Source organism: Abramis brama (genome assembly GCF_963993115.1).
Source record: "Abramis brama genome assembly, chromosome: 1".
NCBI classification, from domain to species: domain Eukaryota; kingdom Metazoa; phylum Chordata; class Actinopteri; order Cypriniformes; family Leuciscidae; genus Abramis; species Abramis brama.
In genome coordinates, this window is record NC_139963.1 from 61,469,181 (window position 1) to 61,485,248 (window position 16,068).

The following is a 16,068-nucleotide window of genomic DNA, read 5'->3' on the forward strand; positions in this document are numbered from 1 at the left end:
CATGATGGTGTTGTTCCAGCATCTACCAGCAGAGGGTTGATGAGATTATTCAGTCAATTCCTGACCCAATCCCAGAGGAAAACAGTGAGGATCAGGCACTCTTTTAAAAAGACACATTTACGGATATACTTTTGGACACTATATTTATATATATCACAAAAAGGTGCTTGTATCCAGACTGTTAAATGTACAAGGGCAGCATGAATATTCTTCCACAGCTCAGGAACACTATCAACAAATTTGTACCCGCAAAAATAGTATAAATTAAAAAAATAATAAACATTATTTGTTTTAATCACACGCTCAAACACAATACAACAATGTGTGCTGTAAAGTGCCTTGTTTAATTCTTCTGAAACAGATCGTGGACAAAGCGAAGAAGGAAACAAGGAGAAACATCATTTCCAAGGTGTTTGATTTTTCGTTATACCATGTTCATGTACAGAGACTCATGTGAATGTTTAAGTCAGCAGGACTCATCAGTGTCATCTGGTTCTTGTAAAAAAACAAAAAACAAAAAATTGTGAACATGCTGATAGCACGATAAATTATAGGGCTGCACGATTTTGGGAACACATTTTAGATTTTTCTGGTCAAATATATATATATATATATATATATATATATATATATATATATATATATATATATATGAATATATATATATATATATATATATATATATATATATATATATATATATATATATATATATGAACACCAGGTTTGCTGTGCCTTGTAGGCATATATGTGTAGGGCTGCATAAAATGATAATAACAATAGCCTATAGCAGGCGCCTATAAATCGTTAAAAAGGAACACTTCTGAAACACCACTCTAGAGAAAAATATATGGATTATCATATGTTAATAGCTACCTCAACATCACGTGACTGAGACCAGCTGAAACGGACAAGGAGATCAGTGAGAGGCGTTTGTCACTGCCCCGGCACATTTGAAAGGCTGCACTGCACGGTACAATATAATGCAGGATCATACTTATGCCGAGCCACATGAGAAGGAATCCTCATAGCCAAAAAAGCAAAAAATTAAACTTAAAAGGAAACATGACTGGCGAATTCCAAAACCCAGGGTAAATATCGGGATAGCTTTTCCCAGGCGGAAAGAGCTAATGAATGAGAAAGACTTTGAAAGGGACGCTGAAGTTGCCTGCTTTCTTCTTGACAGGTAAGTCAAAGTTACGGTCTAAATTGTAAGCTTTTTTCCAGTGCTTGGTTGTGTAGTTCATTATATAGGCAGCATAACAGTAGAACATGTATAGTTAAACGCGATGAAGTCCTATTGGAAGACATGTTGTCATAGCTTCTTGGTACATAACGGCTACCATAGTTGCAACACGCATTTGAAAAAGTGAGGCGCTAGAGAGCACTATTAATTTAAAGGCAAAATGCAATTTCACCGCTAGATGGGAGAAATTCCTACACAGTGTACCTTTAAACAAACTGTTATGAAATAAAGCTGTTTTTCATTTTCATTGATGACTGATTATTACAGTGTATGGTCATAGACTGTTAATAATTTTGATTATTGGCCTATAATTCATTGTAATCAACCTAAAGGTTTTTAGACAATTTTCAATGAGGAGTAAGCTTCCATCTAATCTTCACAGCATGTCTGTTATGCGGGGATGCGCTATAAAATTATTGCGTGGCAAATGGATTATAATGTCCAAGCTGCACCTTTAAGGTGTTTCAAAATCTACAAATAAAAGTAGGCCTTCACTAATAATAATAATACAATAATACTAATAATACATTGGAAATGCTAAATCCTCTTGATCTTGATAGCTGATGCTTCTTTTGACAGTATCTCTGGATACACGATATCATGGTCTATTGGCGCAACCCGGCACGGGGGTTTATCACACAACTTTTCACACAACTAGTGTGAGCAGTGAAGGCTCGATGATTGGACCGTATAGTGTGAGCACATAAAAGGCGAGCTTTGGCTTTACATCGCATGAGATCTACTCGTTCAGTGTGGGTAGGTAACCTTGCTGAAATCACACAGTGTATGCCCTTTAACAGTTTGTAAACTGAATAATGTGAACAATACTATAGCAAATGATTTCTAAAATATGCTCAGTGTGTCACAATTACAGGTATTTTCGCAAATATATATATATGTATATATACAGTGCTCGAAGTGGGGCAGTACTCACCGGTACGCAGTGATATGTTACTCCCTGTGTCCGTCTCATGCTTTCTGCTAACATAACATGGTGTCAGAAGTTTAGGAAAAACCAGTTAACTGTTAGTTGCGATGCCACCATAAATACTCAGGAGAGAGTGTGTGCGCGGACAGAAACGAAGATTAAAGTGGAGATCGGAGAAGCCGCGAGTGAGCGAGATGGAGAAAAGAGGACAGATGAGCTGGTGAGATACAGCAGGAAAAATAAAAGGAGGAGACAATGAATGATGAAGCAGTAAGTATGCGGCATCTGATGCCGTCGCTGATGCCCCCAGGCAAGTTTGATTTCAGCCATATTAGTGAATGGCCCAAATGGATGCGACGCTTTGAGCGTTATAGAATTGCGTCAGGCCTAGACAAGCAGTCACGAGAATATCAGGTTAATACGTTTATGTATACCATCCGTGACGAAGCTGAAGTTGTCCTGAATGTTCTTCCCCTGTCTGAGAAGGAGAAAAAGTCATATGAGACAGTGGAAACGGCGTTCACATGGCATTGTGTAAGCAAACGTCATGTGATTTTTGAATGTGGACGTTTAACGCTTTTCATCACTGCTGTACATGCTCTGGCAGAACATTGTGAGTCTGGAGCTTTAAGAGACAAACTGATGAGGGACAGAATTGTCGTTGGTATACAACATGCAAGACTGTCTGAAAGTTTGCAACTTGATCCTGAGCTCAGACTGGAAAAAGCCGTGATTAAAGTGAGGCCGTGAAGAGACAGCAGCCTAAAACCAAAACAGTCAAAAAAGAAAGTGAACTGGCCAAAACAAAAGAGGCCTAGTAAAGTGGATAAAGACAGTAGATCGGCTGGGTGTGGGAAATGCAGAAATATAAAGAGACACAATTGGAGAGAGTGTCCTGCATGTGAAAGGGAAAATCCTAAATGCCACAAAAAGGAACATTTTGCAAAGCAGTGTTGGTCAGCTGGAACGGTTAATGGCCCTCGATGTTCAGGGACTATTCACACACAACGTAATGACGAGCGCGGTTGCCCAGCCCTGTTTGTTTGAACCGCGAGAGGCATCAATTGCCATCATTACGTTGTGCGTCAAGTTCAAGTGTTACTCTTTTGGCGTAAATCGATGCTTACGACCGTCCGTCGGAAGCTAGTTATTTTAGTCAATAAAGTTTTAAATATTGATATTTTTCTTACACAAACGCATCGCTTCACTTCGGCCTTTATTAACCCCCAGAGACACGTGGAGCACTTTAATGATGGATGGATGCACTTTGATGGACTTCCAAAAACAAACGGCCATTCACTGCCATTGTGAAGCTTGGAAGAGCCAGGACATTTTTTAATATAACTCCTATTGTATTCGTCTGAAAGAAAAATGTCATATACACCTAGGATGGCTTCAGGGTGAGTAAATCATGGGCTAATTTTCATTTTTTGGTGAACTATCCCTTTCAGTTTAGTTTTGCATATCATATTTCTCCATTCCCATCTAGCAAACCGTCAGGAATGCTCAGCAAGCTTTCATCAAGTAACTTCAAAAGTACGTTTATAATTTAAACTACTGGCGGTGTTTTACGACATGAAAGTGTTTACGCTTGTAAAAATCAATCACTTTAATTCCCAATTCTACCCCATTCTGTACCTAAGCAACTCTTCTAACTCCATGAGTTAAGGGTCATCACGTACAGTATTAATGCACATCAGACTTACGTGACTCTCTCCAAAACTTAACCACATTACACATTACTAACATCCTCTTTTGCACTAAACTTTGTTACTAACAAGCGTCAGCAAAGCTTCAGCATATCATAAATCTTGAATATTAAATCTCCTGAGGTAGGCATACTATCTATACAAACTTCTGTTAGTGGTGGCAGTTTCCCTTACTTATTTATTTCCTAGCCAACCCAGCTTTTTCCATCCGGCCTATCGAGGCTAACTCACTAATAACTCACTAACTCAAGCTGTCTTCTCCTCTTACTTGGCATTACTCACAACACTCTAGGCAAAGGCCTAATGGTTAGCTATGTTTAAACATTATTACATCTATGTCAATGTCTGTATTTTTCAATAATATATTTTCTTTGCCTAAATATCTTGGGTTCTTCATCCAGGGAATCCTCCAACTGGTGGGTATCGACTTCCTTTCTCAGTTCTTTTGGGGTTAGACTCCGATCCTGCCTTCATCTTCAGGCGGGAACTGAGAGTGCCTTTACGGATCTGGATTACGGACGGAGCCTACCCAAAGAATTTTAACATTGCATTTTGCATACAACTGTTAAATAAATCTTATTCATACGTTATCTTGCCTCCTGAGTCTTTCTGGTAGAAATAAAGTCAGTCTGGTTAGTAATAAGTGAAGCTGAATAATGCTGTTTGTGGAGTTGATTAATCCTCTGCTGAGATTGTCAGAGGTGCCCCTCTACACATAACAGAAGCCCAGGAACTAGAGCCAGACAGATATTTTAGAAACCTTAAAACCAATTTATTTATTTATTTATAATTCACTCAGTAAAAACTAGGGCAGATCTTCCCACAATGAATAAATACACGATTTTTACAATAGAATAAAATCTGTTCCCAAACAACAAAACAACAGCTGAGCTGTCCAAATTGCTCTTTAAGCTGGTCGTTTAAAGGTCCCGTTCTACGTGATCCCATGTTTCAAACTTTAGTTAGTGTGTAATGTTGTTGTTAGAGTATAAATAATATCTGTAAAATTATAAAGCTCAAAGTTCAATGCCAAGCGAGATATTTTATTTAAAGTCCACATGAAATCAAAATTGACCATATTTACTTTGTTTGCCTAAATTGATCGTTTTGTGGTGAACAATTCATCCATGCAAGTCAATCCACACAAAAAAAATTTTTGGCTTCGTAATCTTTAATCAAAATCTGAAAATGCCCCTCCCCTCTGCATTGGAGGACCTTCCCTGATGACGTAGGTTTGAGGACTTGGGTTGGGAAACGCTTAACCACTCCCCTCAAACCATTAGTCTGCTATGAGCGAGAGATGGAGAGGAGGAGCGCTAGAGTAAAACCCTGCCCTCTGTTCAATATTCCATTTCACTGGGAAACACGTCACAACACTGGAGAAAAGTCGTTTGCAACTTCCGGTTCACGCGGACTTTAACAGAAGTTGACTACAAAAAAACGGCTCGATTGGACTACACCCCTCTACTTCCTTCTTTAATGATGTCACCAGAACCGTGTTTAGACTAAGCTCCGCCCACAGGAACACAGGCGTATTGATGGCGAAATGTCAACAGACGTGGTTGATGTTTATCTATAATCGGATACCGCAAAAGTTTAATTCGAAGTTGTTAGTGTGCTCTGTCCATTTCACCACGGATTGTTTTTCTAACCTGGGATAATATCAAGCAGGCTTCTCTCAGCGATTCATACTGACAAAGGGCGCAATTTCAACTATATTCCAGCAAGCGGTAAGTAGTGATTTAATATGGAAGTAGCGATCAACTTAACATCGTTTCTCTGTTACACTGCACAACGAAGCTCTTACTGTATTTATATACCTCATGTTTGCATTGGTGAAATCATTAGTGAGAGTGCAGAAACTGCGTTGCAATGATAAGATCTTTCACGCGATTAACAGACTGTCATCTGCTCAATGCTCATCACTCACTGCAACCTTTTATGTGATGGGAATAGATCTAAATACTTAAACTTCTCACGATTCGTTAATCCCGATAGCTGTAATAGTAAAAACGTATAATAGCTGGAATAGTAAAAGTTTTCCAGATAGTTCCACATGTAATGCCAGATATTTCATATGCAAGTGTGGCGATACAGAGAGCCAAACAGTACTGAGGAGGTTATAGTCTAAGTGGAACCTGCCCCAAAAACACTGACTACGCCACCCTGGGAATTTCACCCAGAGAATGATTCTTTATTTCCTAATTGCAATACTATTGATTCACTTAAGGACACACAGGTAAGTAAACAATTCAGCCAGAGACGAAGTTCAATTTTTAAAAGAGATACATTTTATTCAATAATTTTAAACAATTCAGAACACATTCATACTTGCTGCTGAGGCTTACCAGTGGAGGAGAAAGGAGTCACAAGGCACGAAGAAATCCCAAGAAAGGTCACCACGTGAACACACACAAACACTGAAAAACACAGTGAACACAGCAAAGAAAATGGAGTAGACAACACAGCACGCAGGAGGGGGATACCACCACCCAGACACCAACACCACCACCTTCGGCTCTCAGCAACTGAAACAGACACACACGATCAAGGGGGATTCACTCAACAGAAAAAAGAAAAGTCAATATACTATTTAAATAAAGAACAAAATGAAATAATCTTAATCACGAAATAGCCAAACTGCCAGAACCAACAATGGTTCCAGAAGGCAGTCCACAAAAGAAAAATAGAAGATAAATTCTAAGACACTTCTCAAACAAAGAAAGACAAAATAAACATGGATTAAAGTACAATGAAACCTTGGCCAAGGAAAACAAATTCAGTAATAAGACAAAAGAAAACAAAATATAAATAAATCTATTAACTGGATTAGTTTATCTAATGAGATAAACTAGAATAACTAATAAAGAAACAAAATCACTGATAAAGAAACAAACTAGACGCACAATTTAACTAAATTGAAAACAAAATAAAAGAAAAGAAATATAAACACTCAACTCAAATTATACTGTAAAGAGCCAACCCCTTCAACTGCATTCAACTAGTTAAAACATTGGCCCACGTCAAACTAGAGTCTCGCACAGTCAAACGGATGGCCGTGAGTGTCCAGTGGCCGTGATTGCCCAGTGGCCGTGAAGGCAGAACGGGCGGGCAGAGATCGAGTAAAGTTGATGATGCAATATTCAAAATCTGCATTAAAAGACAGCTGTACAGTGATCGAGTGACGTTAGAGTTGCTGGTACATAATGTTCAGAACACAAAAGGAAACAGTTGTCCAGGACGAGCAGGTAGCGCAATCGAGTAAAATTGCTGGTATGAATGTTCAAAACGTACACATTAACAGCTGTCCAGGGCAGGCATGCAGCAATCGAGTAGAGTTGATGATACAATGTTCAAAATCTGCATTAAAGAGACAGCTGTACAGTGGTCAAGTGACGTTAGAGTTGCTGGTACGTAATGTTCAAAAAACACAAGGAAACAGCCGTCCAGGACGAGCAGGTAGCACGATCGAGTAAAGTTGCTAATACAATGTTCAAAATATACACGTTAAGCAAGCAACACTCCAGGACGGACGTGCAGAAATCAGATGACGTTAAGGTTGATTGTACAGTATTCAAAATGTGCGTTAAACAAACAGCAATCCAGGCAAAACAGCAGCTAGTGAATGAATGCTCTGCAACTGAAGTCGATCTCCCGTTGAACCAGCCCGGTTCCTGTTATTTATAAAAAAAAAAATGAATTAACCCCAAATCAAACAAATAAATCCTACACTATATATCCTACATACCGATCAAGCAGCGTTTTGTATCACCCAGGAGGAGGCAGCTCAAGGGTACAAACAGTACAGGCAGCTTTCAGTAACATCCGCTTTTGAATGCGTTGAACGATGGAGTGAAGGACTGGCCCGCCAACCGGAGATCTATGAACGTTCAATGCATAGTAAACATAACAGCGGCCGATACCAAATGGAATGAGGGCAAAGACAGCAGAGCCGCTACTTTACCTGTAGAAACGCAGCAGCAAAACACGGAGCGAGTGACCCGGAAGTATGACGCACTTCCGTCACCAGCGAGCAAGAGGCAGTCAGAAGGGCAACTACCTGTATTTATAGGGGGCTGTGGCAGCGATTGGCCAATAAAATGCCGAGTAGTTACGAGTTAAACTCATACTGCTACACAAGCATGTCAGCCAATCACAGCAGAGGGTGTTTACACTGAAGTCTCACAGCAGACACGCCCCTTCAAACAGAGTGTTCAAACCAGGGAATGAAATCAGGCTAGGAAATATGCCTTTTATTCCTAAATTATAAAAAAAATTGATCTAAAAAACATACTAACATTATAAGGGCACCCCTGGAAACATTATAAAATAATAAAAATAATCCATGGAATGGGACCTTTAAGTCAAACCAGGCCGAGGCGATCGCGAGGCACAGGGGTTCCCTGGAGGCGTGGCCGAGTGCAGACGTGTCAGAGCGGGGGATCCCGGAAGTAACGTCTTCGCCACCGGCAGCGTAACTCCTCCGACCCAAACAAGAAAGATTGCGGAAATCAATGCAAGACAAAACAGCAGCAGAGCTTGGTGCACCCATGGTTAGTTTCAGTTTCAGTCACCTTTTATAGTGCTGTGAGTTCATGATTATGATGATCGGGAGGTGTGGCAGCTATTCAGTCAATACAAACACCCACAGTAGGCTTCCGACAAGACAATGTCAACAAACACACGTGCTCATTATAAACACACATCACACGTGCTCAATATCTTTACACACAGACACTGCACGCAGGATCTCACTGCAATCGAAATCAAACACACACAAATTACAAAGGAGCCATATACTGTCCCTCAACCCACTTTACATGTCCCCATCTGACAAGACCTTCAGAGATTTAATGTCTTCTTTTATCTTCAGTTGATTTCATCTAAGGCTGGAAGTCAGTTGCAGTTCTTGTGTTTCTCTTTTCTTCATGTGGTGGGACGTACAGAGTTTCGTTTTTAATAAACTTAATGTTTTAATTGAATCTTTTAATTTAATGTTTAATGTAATGTTTTAATTTAATTAATGTAATGTAGTGTCCAATTATGAGGGAGCATATAAAAAGGGATTTGAATGCACCGTTTGTGTGTGTGTGGTCACCGCCTGTGCGTCTAAGTAAATGTTTTTCTTCTGTAACTTTATTTAAGTTTCGGTTGTTGTTGTTTTTATTTGTTTTGTTTATTTGGAGACCATTTTGTTAATTTTGTTTCTCGTTATAGGAGCCGAGGCTTCAGGGCCGGCCGCTCATAGGCCCTCGTGTGCGGTGGAGGGATTCTGTCACGGAGTGCTGTGTGTTCATGCTTGACCTTATTGGTGTGTGTGTGTGTGTGTTGTGGTGAGACCTGTGCACAGGGTGGTATAGGAGTCTTGTGCTCATTAAACTAGTTTCCCTGCCATTGGTAAGCCTCGGCCTCTTTTCATGTGTGGTTTCTTTAATGTTTGTATGTGTAACCTGCTCCTTCAGTCTTTTACACACCTGCAAACTTGTCGCTTTTCGGCGGCAATCGCCGTTTTCTTGGTCAATTGGGTCATTTACGTGAATCGCGTAGAACCGGAGAGTTATTTTTTGGGGGGGGCTATGAGCGGCCGGCCCTGAATAACTGCTCGTTATTGTGTGGTTGAAGGACCGTTTATCAGTTTGAATCAAAGCAGCGCGAGCCGATCTTGATCAAGCGACATTGTTACTTCACAGCGCTAATAAGAGATCCAGTAAAGAAAGCGTTTGAATTCGCCACAGAAGTAATAACATCGCTGCGACTCCTGCGAGATCTAGTGAGAAACATTCAGATTTCTCCGTTATTAACGGATCAAACAGCGCTGACGTGGAAACCAGGAATAAACATTGTGGCATGAATGAACTATCCAGCGTCCACAGATCAGCAACATTCACCATGGATTTACCGTAGTAACACTCACTGCAACCATGTAAGTTTGGCAGGAATAGTTGTTTTGTTTTATATGCTCCTAAGAAGAGTCAATTATAGCTCCAGAATTGCTCAAAGTAAAAAAATGTCATACTTTATGATGTTAGTTTTAATAAAAAAAAAAAAAAAAAAAGATTAAAAAAAATTAAATCCAGGAAATTTCTCTGGTATTTCTTTCTTTTTGCTGTATCAAAAATGTACCAAACCGACCCGTGACACAAGTGTATCATATCGAACCGTGAATTTTGTGAAAAGTTACACCCCTACTGTTTACACAACAGCTGATGCGAGAGTAAGTGTAACATAAAGCAATTTGGCAAACGTGTTAATCTCTTGTTGCATGGGATTAAACATGAAATTTCTGTTTAATAAAGCACTCAGAAATGTGTCATTTGCATTTGTATGTGTGTTTTCTGAATGTGTGAATTCACACCGGTCCGCCTAAACTGGGTTCAGAGATGATCACAGTTGTGTGTGGGTTTAACCAGTGCGGTCAAACTAACTGAGTTCTCACAGCCAGCGATGACATGCTTCTGAAAACACTAGAGCTCAAAGCCACAACACAAAGAGACTGTCACGCAGGTGTAGAAACACACACAAAGATGAAGATGAAGATGAATATTTAATAAATCCAACAGGTAATCCAAACAGGAACAGAGTAACATGCAACACACCCACTAAAGACGACACCAGACTCTGACTGAACCAGAACTGACTCAACATATCGCCTTGTTAAAATGTTGCCAGAGTAAAGCAGAAGATTATAATCCATGTGTAGAAACTCTTCCTGAAGACATTTAATATCTGCTTTACAGACGCTCATGAAGTTTGTGCAAATACTTTCTGTTTCACCAAACTGGAGCTGACGTTAATCATCTCAAAATACCTTAAAAACTGCTTTAGAATTCATTTTCTACAAGTTAGTCATGGATAGTGGAAACCTTTTCAGTAGCAAACTAATTTTATTACTAATAATGCAATTATTTTATTTCTAGATTTTAATGTCATGCTGGAAACTGCTAAAATAAAGAAGTGAGACTAACAGTAATTCTCTCGTGTGCAAAAGTAGCCAATAAACTGTTCAGAGCAGATGTGTGTGAGACAGTGTGTTCACAGTATATGCACTTCTCACACATTTCACACACACTTAAAGCAACACTTCACTGTGGCATCGTGTCACTAAACAGCAACTCTAGCAGGATTTAAAAACTCATTTGATCAGAACAGAGGAAGTGAATAACCAGAGGAGGAGCTGATGATGTTTAAAGGAAGAGCTGTAACTATATATAATGAAGAGAAAGACTGACAGAAACACAAAATGGCTGATAAGTGTGATCTGTGTCTGCTGGGACTGATCATTCTCTCTTCACTTCTCACAGGTAAAGAAATCTGTATTTTCTCTAAAGACAATTAGTGGAATTAGTCTGGAAAGAGTTCATTTGAACATGCTCAGTTTATTCTTGCACACATTCACGTTGTGATCTCAGAGTTGTGTATTGATACACACAGATCATACTGTATTATTCCTGATACTGGACACAGTGTCACTCAAACAGTGTGTCAGTGATTTGAACAGCTCTCTGATAAAGACTAATAGTGTATTCTGGAGAGTGTGTTGTTTTGCTTTAAATGAGGAAAAATACTATGCTTTAAAACTTCTGCTTTTTATGCTGGTATGTTTTATGTTTCATTTATTAACATATATCATAATGATCACTGAGATATATTGTGTTTCAGGTATCAGTGGAGTGGAAGAGAATGTGTTCATCAGTTCTGGTGAAAATGTGCGTCTGTCCTGTAATAAAGCTCTTTCTGACTGCAAATCAACTACATGGATCTACGCTAACAGATTCAGACATTCAGCAACAGTTGACCTGATTACTAAAGGGATAAAGAAGAAAGACACCGAGAGACATGAGAGACTGAGTCTGGAGTCTGACTGCTCTCTGAACATCAAGAACGTCACAAAAGAAGATTATGGATTATACACCTGCAGACAATGGATAGATGTGAATGGAAAAGACCAACAACAAGGAACTGATGCAAATGTTTTTCTGCATGTTCTTCATGGTAAGTTTATGATTATGTGGTCAATTTAAAATTCTCCCTCTAAACTCAGATGATGATTGAAGGGTCTGTGATTTGTGTCTTGTGTTCAGTTTCAGTGTCACCATCATCATCATCATCATCATCATCATCATCATCCTCACAGACTGAGATCAGTCCAGGCCGCTCTGTGACTCTCTCCTGTCAGTTGTATTCAGTCTCCTGTGATTATTGGGTCCGTTCTGAGGGAGTTGAGCTGTTGTGGGTGAATCAGGCTGGTGTTGATCTGAAGACAGACTCCAGATATCAGATATTATCATCATCAGATCGATATCACTGTATCATCACTCTGACTACAACACTCCTGAATGAAGATGACAACAGAGAGTGGAGATGTCAGCTTACTCACAGAAATCAACTCAAGACCTCAGTCAGATACACTGTCAAGTATTCAGGTGAGAAAACAGTGTTAGAAGAGCCTCATAATGTCAGTAACACTAAGGTCTATCAGTATCACTGAACCAGAACAAACTGAGGGAACAAAAGCTTCTTTGACTCTCACAGAAGAGTAACTCAAAGCATTGCTTCAAACTAATGAACTGCAGTGAAGTAACAGTCCAAAACGTGATGCTGGAAATAATAAAGGAATTGAAACTTGACAGCAAAAATATTAACTTTTTATGTAATATGATGATCAAAGTTAAAATATGATGGTCATATTGTACAGTATTAATGATCTGAACTAACATTCATCTTCACAGCTCAAGCTGATTCAACGACAGCAGTGAATCCAGTCCACATCACACACTCTCAGGATCCCTCAACTATAAACACACACGTTTCTAAAGGTACATCATCACTGTCTTTCTCACATCAGTGCTTTTCAGTGCATAATGCTAGAGTTATCTTCAGTGTTAACTCATCAAAATATGACTGTCATATTCTACAGTATGATTGTCACATTGAGTTGTTGTTTTAGTTTCATTTCATGGACTTTTATGGTGTGTCCCAATTAGCGTACTTATCCATATTCTAGGACATGTTTAGTATAAACAGTGAGAGTAGTGTGTTCATATAACACTCCGGTTCTTTCACTCGATTCTCCCAGAAAGCGTCACATGAAGACGATATGTTGAGCTCATCCATGCAGCGCATTCACTGTAGATCCATGAAAAACACCAAACAGACATAAAATACTGCTCATCCACTCACAAAATGATCAAAAAACATACATGTAAAAGTAAAAACAAATATACAAAATAAGAGAGAAACACAAAATAATCCGTACACTCGTAATGCTCGGCAACAAGTTTAACATATAAAACTTCAGTTATTCATCAAGTCTGGGTGTCTTATGACCCCAATATGAAATAAACTGATTAAAAAATTTTTTTTTTAAGTGTTTAGTGTGTACACACTACACACTTTTGAGTGTGTAGCAGAAGAGTAGACAAGCTTTAGGACAAACTATCACGTCATATCCCAGATAGCAACATTGTTTCGGCCCAGATCCGGCTCTCATCTGGCACATGTGGAAAGATGATCATGCAGCGAGGAATGACAGCCCTTCGTTGGACCGCTCCTGTTTGCCAGATCCACTCCTGTTTGCAAAATAGTAATAAGTGAAGCTGGTAATGCTGTTTGTGGAGTTGTTTAATCCTCCTCTGCTGAGATCTTCACAGATTTAATGTCTTCTTTTCTCTTCAGTTGATTTCATCTAAGGCTGTGTCTGAAGTCAGTTGTAGTTCTTGTGTTTCTGCTCGTCTCTTTTTCTGTTCTCTTCTTTTCCTTCAGTGATTCTGCTTGTTAACAGGCTTATTAAGGCTGAGGTGACTCCATATTTAATATACACAGACTTTGTGGCTCAGATAAGGTCCAGTTCTGGTTTATTTCTTTGCTCTTGGCTGACATGTGGCATTGCTATGGCCTGCTTGTGGCCCAGATCTGGCAAACAGGAGCGGTCCGCCAATTTAGTCAGGTGTGTATTTCCTCCATTACACCCGGTTACAAAAAGTAGAAACAAATATTGCAAAACACACTGATTAAAAACTTCACATGATATAAGGCACGAATATATTTTCACATATGTACACATATTTACACGAAGAACAATTTAAGCTTATGTTATAAGCATTTTTAAAATATATTTTCAAAATATATTTCAATATATTTAACTGTGTACCACATAAATGTGAATATATTACATTTCTGTATGGGTAAACTTCTGCCTAGCCTCTCTAAAATATGTGTGATTAACTGTACACTAATTCGTGATCGCTTCAGTCTAGAGCCAAAAACTCAAGCCCTACCCGGCCCCAGCCCGACAACGGCTGCAATTTTTCAGACCGAACCCGACCCGACCCGAGACCAACATCAGCGGCGCCGTTTCTATTATGAGCGCGCATGCTACATACACTCATTGGGAGCTGAGCCCCGCTAAAATGAAAATCCTAGAATTGCCTGTGTGAAGCTCAAGTATTATGTGATGATGATGATGATGTTGTGTATATGTGGCATTATGTGTTGAACTGAACTAACAGACGTGATCCACAGATCCAGGAGAAACTGAAGTCAGTGTGACTGCTGGATCATTATACAGAGGTACGACATTTTCATTTATACTGACAGCTTTATAACATTAAACTATCAGTCAGTCTGTAAAAGCTTCATCAATAACTGTTGATAGTTGAATACCCTTGACTTCAGTCATGTACAGTTTCTCTTCTTCCTCTCATGTTTCCTGCAGTGATTGTGATTATTGTTGAGATCGCAGTGTTTGCTGCTCCTACTGTGATTCTTCTTCAGATCATCTGTGCAAGAAGAGCTGGTGAGTTTTGAGCCGCACACAATCTGATGATTCACACTCATCTGATCTGGAACAATCTGCAATCATGATAAAAACACATACGAGAGGTCAGTCAATGCTTTTATTTTGCAGGGAGGAAGGACTCGAAGCACCCAGAGGAAATAGAGATGCCGACAATATTAGAATAAAATACTGATGAGTTTAGAGCCAATCTGCAGCAATATTTACAATAGCAAAAACTTACAGAGGATTGTTCATTGTTTTATTTTCTTCTTCTCAGAAAACAATGAAGAAATAGTGACACCAAGTTTAGATTAAATTTTCTTGTGCTTCATATATAAACTGCTTTAAATATAATATTAATACAGTAATGGACAGACTCAGACTGTATAATCTCTCTCTGTTCTGTGTGATGGAGCTGATTTGGTGAATCTTGTATCTTGTCTGTTCATTCCTGTTTTTAGCATCTTTTTTTTAAATTTTGAATGATTAATGCTAATTTTCTTAATAAAACCTCTGCAATTGTGTTTAATATGTCTCCTTTCCTGAGATGTTTGTTACAAATATGGTGATTCCCCCTCATGAGCTCGTAATGTATTGTAATATAGAATAGTAAGTGTGAGTATTAATGGGTCAAGTGTTGATGTAAAAGAAGCGTTTCAGTCGTTTCTTGAAAGTGGCTTAAGTCTCTGCGGTTCTCTTACGAGAGGTTCTCTCGTATTGCGTAAGTAGCTTACGCTTCGGGAAAGTTCTCTTTCTTCGAGATCTGAAGCCAAAAAATTATCCTTAATTTTGCATTTATTGTCAACGCAGTGCAGCGGCAGGCAGACCAAAGCAAGCTGTATAAGCGTGCTCATTGGCTGCCAGGCGGCAACTGCTTAAGCCTACCAGTGAGCCCGGCGTGACGTCACACCCAATTCGCGCCCTCCACACCCTTCTAACCGTCAAGAAGGGTGTGGCCAGTGTGTATATATTGAGGGCTCACAGGCTGAACTCTGATTTTCTTGTCTTCAGCGAAGCTCTTCGCATCGCTGGATCTTGAGAAGCCGCCGCCGTCAAAACCAGCGACCAGCAAGCTTAGGACAGCGCCTGAGGAAGCCGGCCGCCTTCGCCGCCTTCAGCCATCCGTGCCTGCTACGCTATCCGGCGACATATCCTTTTATTACTGCTAAGTGTGTTCGCCCTGCGACACACACTTTCTCTCACTGTTCTAAAAGAGCACGAGGCGTTTTTGTCAAAATGCCTCGTTTTTCCTGCGGCTCGTGCCGCGCCCCGCTCAGCAACGGAGACCGCCACCTCTTCTGCGCTCTCTGCCTGGGCCGCGAGCACGCCGCCACCGCACTCTCTACGGGCGGCTGCCCCGAGTGCGAGGAACTTTCAATGTCGACCCTGCGGGCTCGACTTGAAGTTT

At 39.8% G+C, this 16,068-nt stretch overlaps 1 protein-coding gene across 1 annotated transcript in view; it reads left to right on the top strand.

Annotated features, from left to right (window-relative positions):
- The window catches only part of LOC311085815 (uncharacterized protein), a 32,626-nt gene extending 17,437 nt beyond the window's left edge, over positions 1-15,189 (top strand). Inside the window, exons 4-7 of the mRNA XM_084118437.1 lie at positions 12,613-12,699; positions 14,405-14,452; positions 14,598-14,678; positions 14,790-15,189. Of these exons, the coding sequence (XP_083974563.1) occupies positions 12,613-12,699; positions 14,405-14,452; positions 14,598-14,678; positions 14,790-14,845 (272 nt within the window). The 3' untranslated portion in view covers positions 14,846-15,189. The remainder of the gene's footprint in view (positions 1-12,612; positions 12,700-14,404; positions 14,453-14,597; positions 14,679-14,789) is intronic.
- Positions 15,190-16,068: the final 879 nt, after the last annotated feature.